Below are 10071 nucleotides of genomic sequence, written 5' to 3' on the forward strand. Positions count from 1 at the left end.
ATACACTTTTCTATACTTGTTTCATACCCAAGCCAGTCACATTATTCTCCTTCACTTTCTTCCAGTTCTGTCTGACTGCCGTTGCTTGGCATGGCATGGCAGCAGTGACAAGTGGTGTGGCCAACCAGCAGTCAGTCTAGACTTTGTAAGCTTTGTTTCTGCATTTCAGAGTAATATTGGAAAGAGAGCTTCAACTCCAATTGAAGCAAGTATTGGTGTGAAGTTTCAAGAATATGTCATTATAGGCTGGGCTGTGGTGGCATATGCCTTAAGTTCCTAACACTTGGGAGACAGAGGCAGGAGTGTCTCTGTGAGTTTGATGCCAGCCTGGTCTACAGAGTGAGTTCCAGGATAGCCATGGCTATGCAGAGAAATCTACTCCTAAAACCCTCACCTTCCCAAAAAGAGTATATTATCATAATATACATATATATTCATATGACAAATATCTTTATTATTGGCAAGACTTAAGGATTATGATACCATGGTGGTATTTTGTCTGTAAACCCATCCATGAGGGAGAGACAGAGGAGGATCAGGAGTTGGAGGCCAGTCTAGACTACTGCAGGGAGAACCTATGTAAACAGAGAAACAAGAATTAAATGCTGTACTGTCACAAGTCTGAATAAGTATTATTTTCCATTTACACAAACACTTTAGTCATAATTTAAGCATTTGAAATTCCTATCAGATTTAATTTAAAAATGATTTGTTTAGGGGCTGGTGAGGTAGCTAGCAATATAAAAGTGCTTCTTGCTAATCCATCATGAACTGGAACTGAGATAGTGGAAAAAGAGAACCATTTGTCCGAATGTGTGCTTGCTGTGTTAAAGTTATCGCAGCACATTGTTCAGTTTATAGAGGTAACCAAAAGAAGAAAAGCTCAAATTACATCTTGCCTGACAGTATACTAACTTAGCTCTAGCTTAAATCTGTGTGTATCTCTTTGGTGTGAGCAATGCTCCCTGGGCAGCCAGGCTGTTTGAGGTCAGAGGCTCTAAGTCACCTTATGTGTTTGCGTTTGCCGTGTACATCAGAGTTAGGGGATCCCTCACCACCTCTTTACTTTTTTCTGTTTTTAAATAAGAAAATTTTTGTTTGTTTGTTTTTAAAGATTTATTTATTTGTTTTATGTAAGTATTCAGACACACCAGAAGAGGGCATCAGATTCCATTATAGGTGGTTGTGAGCTGCTATGTGGTTGCAGGGAATTGAACTCAGGACCTCTGGAAGAGCAGTCAGTGCTTTTAACCACAGAGCCATCTCTCCTGCCCAATATGAAAGTATTTTATGAGCTAAGATTCTACATAGACTATAATACTATATATAAGGTCTATAGCTTACATAAGCAATATTTGATTTTGAAGTTTATCAGGAAGAAAATACTATCTTTATAAATTTTTATTCCAAAGTAATTTTTTGTTTGTTTTGAAATAAAATTTCTTTGTAGAACCATGACTGTCCAGGAACTTGGTATATAGCCTGGACTCTCAGGAATCTATATACTTCTGCCTTCTGAATACTAGTAATAAAAGCACGTGCTACCATGCCTGGCTATTTTAAAGTAACTTTTGCATTATAAGGTGTTTTGACTATATCACATTGGATTCTTTCTAAGGTTATTATTGAATTGATTAATTGATTAAGTTGAAACAAATGTTGAAACTGCAGTACTATGCAGCTTTGACACATACGTGGTCCTAAGGAGTATCTAGTCCTCTGCAGCACTTGGATTGAGGGCTTTCTTCTCAAAAATGTTAACCCTGTTAAAAAAAAACAAAACCAAAACTCCTTCAGATAGCTTTGAAGAATGGTGTAACAATTCTATGCTCTCTTGAAGATTGAAAAATAAATATCAACCTAGGATGTCAACTCTGTGTCAGACTAAAGTACAGTAGTGCTTAATACTAGGTAACTATCATTGTTCACTGAGAAGTTTTAAAAGTAGTTTTATTATAGAGAAACTGGGGTGGGGGTGGGAGATGATGAATGGCCTGTACTTGTATGCACTTGTATGCAGATGAGAAGACTGTTTTTGGGTACAGTTCTTCATTGTAGGATCTAGGGACTGAACCTAGGCTTCAGGCTTATGCAGCAGACACTTTTATCAGCTTATCCATATTGCCAGCCTTGAGAGTGTTTTAAATCATTATTCAATGGAAAGAGTTCTGTGCCTTAGTAAGGGTATAGGGGAAATACTGAGATAGCACAGTTTAACAAGCATTACTCATGCAAGAGTAGTCAAAGCCTTTGGATTTCTAAGAAGAGAGTAAAGTGCATTGACTAAACTTTATCACAGAACTCTTCCTTGTCAACTGTTTTTTTTTTTTTTAACCTCTCTCTTAAACTTTGGGGTGGGGGGAGGAAGAGAGGGAGAGTGGGAGAATATACACATGTGCTCACATCAGTATCTTCATAAAGGGAGCAGAGAGTACAGTACTGGCTGTCATTCTCAGGAATGCCATCTATCTCTTTTGAGACAGTCTCCCATTGGCCTGGAGCTCACCAATTAGGCTACACTCGCTGACCCATAAGCCGTAGGGATTCTTGTATCTCTGCTTCCCCAGTCTGGAATTATAGGCCTGTTGTACCACAACTGTATGGATTTTAGCACTAGATTTTAGTCAAAAGACAGAGAAGCAATTGCATGGGCTCTGGTATTGAACTTTTTGGTTGTAGAAACTTTGTGAATTGAACCATTTGTCCAGTTCCTTCTCAGTATTTTGCTGAATGTACAGCACAGTATAAAATCTGTTTAAATATCTGAAAATATTTCTTGCTTCCACACAGTACATTAACTCATTGTTACACTTAATTTTTATAGCAGCTTTATGCAAATACATAGGTCCTGTTATCTCTGTACCTTTCTGTCTTCCCCTGTGCAATGAGGAAACTGAGAGACGAGAATTAGAAAGTATCAGAAGTAAGACTCAGACTTCTCTCTTCCATCAGTGTGTGCCTCGAATTTGTGCTAATCTTAAAATACATAGAAATAACCCTTATTCAAACATCACTAGTTTTAGAATTTAGTAAGCCATGTTTTTCCGTTAGTTATATATATGCATGTAATTCTGTCCTCTCGTACACTAGATGAGTTATGCTCAGGACGCATTTCTCTATTCTGTTGGCCGTGATGCATTAAGTAGACGAAAGCATATGTATGTTTGATTTTTTTCTCCTCATAATATTTAGTTCATTTAAGTTATTTGTAGATATTTCTAGTTAATGTTTTGATTTTTCTTGTTTGTTTGTTTTTCATTTATTTATTTATTTTTTGGTTTTTCGAGACAGGGTTTCTCTGTGTAGCCCTGGCTGTTCTGGAACTCACTCTATAGAGTAGGCTAGCCTCGAACTCAGAAATTCTCCTGCCTCTTAATATCTTGATTTGTAAATTTGGAGTCTCAGGTGAGAGAGACAGAGACAGAGACAGAGAGAATGAATGAATGAATGAATGAATGAATGAATGAATGAATGAATGAATGAATGAATGAATATGGGACCTGCCCTGAATTTACTTTGTAGCTGAGGCTGGCCTTGAACTACTACTGATCTTTCTGCCTCTACATCTAAACTCTTGTCAGAATTTCATGTTTATGCCCATGCCTGGTTCTTACTGTACCGTTTTTAGGGTTATGGTTGTATCTTCAAATGCTAAAGCTTATTTTTGTTTTGAGACAAGAGTGTCACTCTGCAGGCCTGGTTGGTCTGTAGTTTGCTATATAGATAAGGCCAGCCTCATCCACAGATAATCCTCCTCCCTGTGCTGGAATTAAAAGTATGGGTTGCTGTGACCAACTACAAAGGATTTTTAAGAATGGATTTCATCAGTGTTTTTTCATTTGACATTTATTTTTTTAAACTGTTAAAAGTGACACATTACAATATCATGAATGTAATTGAAACATGAAGTCTGATTTTGGGGTGTGGTTCTATTGTATATTCCTGTGACACCCAGTGGGCAACAGTGTGTTCTAACTCTAGAGATCTTTAATGAAACCAGTTAACTTTTACTTTAACAGTAGCTGTATATAACTTAATTGACCTTGGTCTCTTTATGGCTTCCCATAAGGCCTTTCTGGAGCAATGCATTCTCAAGTGTTTCCTCACGCTCATTTTGGTAGGTGGCCACAACTAGATTTGTGTGGCAATATGTCTAGCTGCTTGTGGAAGCTTTGCTAGTGTTCTGGATCCTTGCATGTGGAATTAAGTTATTTCCATGTTTTAATATGGAGTGGGCATGGATGTGTGGCATTAAGGTCACATTGTATTTAAAGTAACATGAGTATCCTATGTAATGATTTATGCTTTAATATTGAAAAGCATTGCTTACCTCCATGGTCACAGTAGAATGTTAGTAGCTGTTTTGATCATCTTTCTTACGTTTAAATTCATAGTACCTTTAAGTGATACCTTCTTGATGTACCAAATCATTTTCCTGCTTTATCTCATCTGGAGTTTGGTTTTGCCTAACTGTCCAAGCTTTGCATTGAGTGCTTTAAACAGTGACTTGTCAGTCGCATTAGTGCATTTTGTCTGCAGTGAAACCCTCCTGTCTCCCTTGCAGTGTGCTCAGATTTTCTTTCATTCACTTGCTTTCCAGTCGCCTGGTCTTTCTTTTTTCTCTTCCTCCCACCATAGTAAAAAATTAAAAAAAACAAAAACCTTCTATAGTCTAATTAGGCTTCTTGAACAAATTTGCATTGCCACAAACATTAGGATTACTGTGGGTAACATATGTAACACTTTTCAGTTTGCTTTTAGATAGAACATTTTATGGAGTCCTTTTAACATTTAATTTTTGCCTTAAATCAATCATCAGTTTGGTAAAATATTTGAAATTGGGAAAGTCAACAAATCGATGGGCTTTTCAGTATTTCCTGTACCCTCATTTTCCTAAGCCCCTTCCTAGAACATGCATATCATGGAAGGGGCTGCTTTAGATGCTTCCTCCCAATAGCTGACATAGCGTTATGTACGCTCTTGCATGTCTCTAAGATGAGAATTTGTTCATATATGTGGTTGTTTAGGTAAATGGGAGAGTGACATGCATATCACATAAACATTGATGATTTCCACAGATTATCAGTTAGTGCACTACCCACCAAGCATAGTAAGCCAGTGAGGATCTACTAACATTGAACATGGGACCCACGGCCTGATAGTCTTCTTCTCTTCTAAAAATGGTTTTTGTACTTATTTTCCAATCTTTGTGCATTTACACCAACTTTTGTAGATATCCTCCATTTTCTTGCAGTTTTGAAATGGGGGTGTAGAAGTATGAGTTTATGTGTGTATGTGTTGTGTGTATAAATATATATATATACATTTGTTTTTATATATTGTGTGTATATACATATATAAAATGTATATATAATTAGTTAATAGGAACTTGATATATTCTTATACTTGTATTGATGCTTTAAATAGAATTTTTCTTTGTCTTTGGCTGTAGTTATACAAGTATAGTTTTGAATGTCCTGCTTTTTACCTTAGTTGCCCTATAAATTCTGTAATTTTTAATGAGCTCTTTTGAAGAGTTCTTAAGTTTTTTTCTTTAGAAAAATGAACCTTACACAAAACAGATACTTAGTAATTAAAGTTTGTTTGCTTTTTTTTAAATTGAATATAGGAAAACAACCTCAAACCCAGGATGTATATAATGCTGTACACATGACAGTATGACTGGCTTCTGAAAGCAGGCTGTTGTTTGACTTTATGTAATTGCTTATGGAAGTTTTCTTGGAATTTCAAATGACAGCTTTAGTAGTTTTTCTCTCTGGTCATTGCATTTCAGAAGAAAACTTTCTAGTTTACTATGGACAGTGTTAAACTGTACTTTGTCAGGATTTGGAGTTTCATATGCCCTTAATACATGTCATAGCGTTTTCAAGGTAAGTGTTTGTATTCCACCCTGTGGACGGTTTGCAGTGTGTCTGACCTACCCGTTTTTCTTCTATCAGCGGCAACCTTTGGCACTGCATCTATGAGTATGCCAGCAGGGTTTGGCACTCCTGCCCAGTACAGCCTCCCCACCAGCTTTAGTGGCAGTTTCCAGCAGCCTGCCTTCCCAACCCAAGCAGCTTTCCCCCAGCAGACAGCCTTTTCTCAACAGCCCAACGGTAAGTGCCAACATCTGGCCATCTGCATGACGTCAGTAATTTTCACATACATAGTGTGATGTTAAGTGATTGAGACAAAGGCTATCTTAAGAGTGCAGTCATCTTATGTGCTAAGTGATGACTACCTACACCGGAAGAGAGGGCCTTTGGCAGTGTGGGCTTAAAGAAGATTGTGGTTGGCTAGGCGGTGGTGGCAGAGGCAAGTGGATCTCTGAATTCAAGGCCAGCCTGGTCTACAGAGTGAGTTCCAGAACAGCCAGGGCTACACAGAGAAACCCTGTCTCTAAATAAATAAATAAATAAATAAATAAAAGATTGTAGTTTTATAAATTTCCTTGATGTTAGGAGACACCAGTGACAGAATCACTTGTGTCTTTGTCTTACAAGTCCATCTTGTGTGTTCTGTATGTTCTTGACTTGAAGTGCAAATTGTATAGTCCTGTAGAGTATTAGTTTTGTTTTTTTTTCTTTTCATGGCAGGTGTTTGCTGGTCTGCTTTTGTGGTGCACATGTATATTTTGATTAATACTCTAAATAGGTGACAGCGCTACACTTGCAGCTTTCCTTATAACAGGCTAGAAGAGTCCCTCAGCCTTTCTTTTTACCTAATTTTTTACTTGCTTAACTTTGAAATTCATACATTTCAAAAATGTTCATGGATGTCATGCATTCAGTAGTTAGGAAATATAGTGCATAGAGTTGTCATAAATGATGACATTTCATAAGAAATACTGTGGTGTTATGTAGAATTCATTTATTGTCCCAAATAATCACACAGTCATCAGTTAAATACTTGAAGGTAGAGTTAGATTATTTCAAAGCTCTGAGGCTCTGGTATCTAAAAAGACATGAGGTCTAATTGTTAATCTTGATTCCTTTTTTTCCTATCTGTTAAGAATTTTTATGAAACTTCTAATACTGAGATAGGCTCTTGGTGGCAGTGTAATTTATAACTGGTAGGTCTCTCGTTTTTTTAAAAAAAACAAGGTGCAGGTTTCGCCACATTTGGACAAACAAAACCAGTGGTAACGCCTTTTGGTCAAGTAGCAGCTGCTGGAGTGTCTAGTAACCCTTTTATGGTGAGTAGACATTAGAACCTTAAAAAAATGAGTTGTGCCTTACTTTTAAACTAGGGAAACTAGAGTGTGGCTGTGACTGTGTCTGCACACAACCCCTGCTGTGTTATGTGATGCTGTAGCACACGTGGGCCCTTACAGACCTTTTAGACGCACTTGCAAATCAGAGTGCTAATAGCAGATCCGCTGTTTCACATGAAATGCATGCACTCTTGTCAAATTATGATTGAGGAGAAACTGCTATATTTAGGGAAAAGGAGTCATAAGAATGAAATGTTTTATTTGAACTTACAAGTTCTTTAAGTTGCTAGGTTCCCCATTAGGCAGGATTCAAGCTGTGTATGTATGTGAAAGGTGTATATAGTCTATAACAAGTAGAAAGTAGACTTGTTGTTGTTGACAGCAATGGTGAATAAATGTTGTCAACAGCAGATTCTTAATAAAATGTTGATGTTAGAATTAAATTAAGTACAGTTCAATGCTTTCATCATTTCTGTTTGTTTATTTTGTCCTTGTGTTTCTTCCGACAGACTGGTGCACCAACAGGACAATTTCCAACAGGAAGCTCATCAACCAATCCTTTCTTATAGCCTTATATAGAGACTGTACTGGAACGAACTTTTTTGTGATCATATTACATCTCTTCGCCTCTTGCACTGTTGTCTTGTTTCACTGATCTTAGCTTTAAACATGAGAGAAGTCTTTAAAATGCCTGCATTGTGTATTAAACACCAGGTAATATGTGCAAAACAGAGGGCTCAGCAACAACTTTTCACTTGTGAATTGGCAGGAAAAGGTAGCGGCATCATGTAAGTTAAAAATTGGCTAATGTTAAGTTATTGCAGATCCCACATTCATTATGCTGCAGTACTGTACATATTTTTCTTAGAAATTAGCTATTTGTGCATATCAGTATTTGTAACTTTAACACATTGTTATGTGAGAAATGTTACTGGGGAAATAGATCAGCCACTTTTAAGGTGCTGTCATATAGCTTGGAATGAATGATTAAAATCATTTGAAGCATTGCTTCTGGAAAATTCAAATCGGAAGGTTTTATTCATTCTTGAATTTTTCCTTCTAAAGAGCTCTTCTATTCATTCATACATGGCTAAGTTCTTTAAAGATGTGGAGGACACCTGTCTGCGGAATAAAGCTGATCATGTTTTGCTACAGTTTGCAGGTGAACAAAATAAATATTAGAAAATATGCTATTGTTTTTGTGTTCTTGCTGCAATGCCTTTACCAAAGTGGCCTTAAATAATGAGTAGTGAGTTGAGAACATCTTGAACTCTTAAAAGACTTCTAGTGACTAACTTTTTTTAAAAGGCCATGTAGAAAATTTATTAAAACTACTAGGACTGCTATATTCAGGAATGTGACAGTGGAAAAGCATTTAAATGTAGCTTGTCAGATTCACCATGCTACTTCTAATTTCTCTGCAACTTCTTAATTTTGTGAAATTTGTAAATATGGAGAATTTGCATGTATGTGTATTTACAAATATTTTTTAAAGATCTTGAATTCTCAGACTGCAAAAGGCCGACTTTAACTATTTTTTCCCTTCTGTTCTCATTGTCTTTGAATGTATTGGAAGCAGACATGCATTGACTGTGACATGGTTGCACCTGAGGTTCCCCCCCTCCTTTTCTGGATAGACTGATATTCTCTATCAAACATTTGTTTGTGTTTGTTTGGGGATAAAGAAAAAGGAACCCAATGTTACCTTAAAGTGATGAAATACTTGTGTAAAAAGGTAGCAATACTAACTTTAGTTTATCTTTTTGTTAATATTCAAATGAACTGTTTAAATATTTATATGTAGTAATGCCTCGTTCATCCCAGGATAATCTGGCCCTTTCGTCAAAACCAAATACAACTAAGAATTGAAATGATTAAAACAGAAAATCTTTGAACAGTACCCCTAAGGTATAAATTTTGAATGTAGAGCATATGTGTTTCTTTGAATGTAAGTGTTTAATAGTTTGGTAACTTGATTTATTGGTCCATAGCATATTAGTGTTGATGAAAGGAAGGTCCAGAATAAGCGTGGAGAGCACATACTGCCACAGGCTCTGTAGGGACAGCCAGCCCCGATGAGAGGTAGTGACTGCCATCAAAAAAGCTGAAATTGCATACACAGTATGTAATGCCTTTTAGAAAGTAACTTAAAAAAATTTAAAGCATTGGTTTTAAGTGACATAAACATCACTTTTCTCACGTGTTTTATTTATATTGTATTTTTATTTGTATATATTTTTGCAGTGATGGCTATTATCATACCCTGCAGTCTCGGTGTTTACTGGAAGCACTGTAGTCGGGTGCCCTCCTTATTGGGAAGTTGTGCTTTATATGTACTTGACAAACAATGTGCCTGAGACTTAGCCTCCTCTGAACAACCTGCCACTGAGAATCTAATTAGTGTTGCTGAGGGCCACCTGCATTTTGGACATAGTCTTGAATTCTGTACATTTTGGGGATCTCATCTCTTTTTATGGAGGGAAAACTTAAATGTCTTTAAGCTTTTGTTTGAGATTGTGTTAGATCCAAATCAATTGATATGTACAAGTTAAACTATATAATTATAGGCCATTACCCAAATAACCCACCAGGCTTTCCATCTATTAAGTAAATTAAACAGTTGTTATCAAAATAACTTTAAAGACTATTTTTTCTAGTAGATCTTGAGACGTATAATTAAATGGGGGTAGGGGGGTTGTTTTGACTTTCAATGAGTGCCTATAATAAAAAATACAAGTACTTAAGTTCAGAACAAGTCCAGTGTTAAACTGGGTCTTTGCATGCTTTTTGTCTTTTAAAAATCCCCTTCTTTTAGGCGTAAATTTGGGTTTGCTTCTAGTTTTTGGCATTGTGTT

General features: G+C 36.6%; 1 protein-coding gene across 8 annotated transcripts in view; it reads left to right on the forward strand.

Annotated features, from left to right (window-relative positions):
- Agfg1 (ArfGAP with FG repeats 1) overlaps positions 1-9848 on the forward strand; it is a 57850-nt gene extending 48002 nt beyond the window's left edge. For 6 of the 8 annotated variants that reach the window (XM_031368181.1, XM_031368179.1, XM_031368178.1 and 3 more), the window contains 3 exons: positions 5961-6119; positions 7107-7198; positions 7726-9848. In XM_031368181.1, coding sequence (XP_031224041.1) covers positions 5961-6119; positions 7107-7198; positions 7726-7785 — 311 coding nt within the window. In that variant the 3' untranslated portion in view covers positions 7786-9848. The remainder of the gene's footprint in view (positions 1-5960; positions 6120-7106; positions 7199-7725) is intronic. The other 2 variants (XM_031368180.1, XM_031368183.1) reach the window with 1 other exon arrangement.
- Positions 9849-10071: the final 223 nt, after the last annotated feature.

The sequence above is a fragment of the Mastomys coucha genome, unplaced genomic scaffold (assembly GCF_008632895.1).
Source record: "Mastomys coucha isolate ucsf_1 unplaced genomic scaffold, UCSF_Mcou_1 pScaffold14, whole genome shotgun sequence".
Taxonomy (NCBI): domain Eukaryota; kingdom Metazoa; phylum Chordata; class Mammalia; order Rodentia; family Muridae; genus Mastomys; species Mastomys coucha.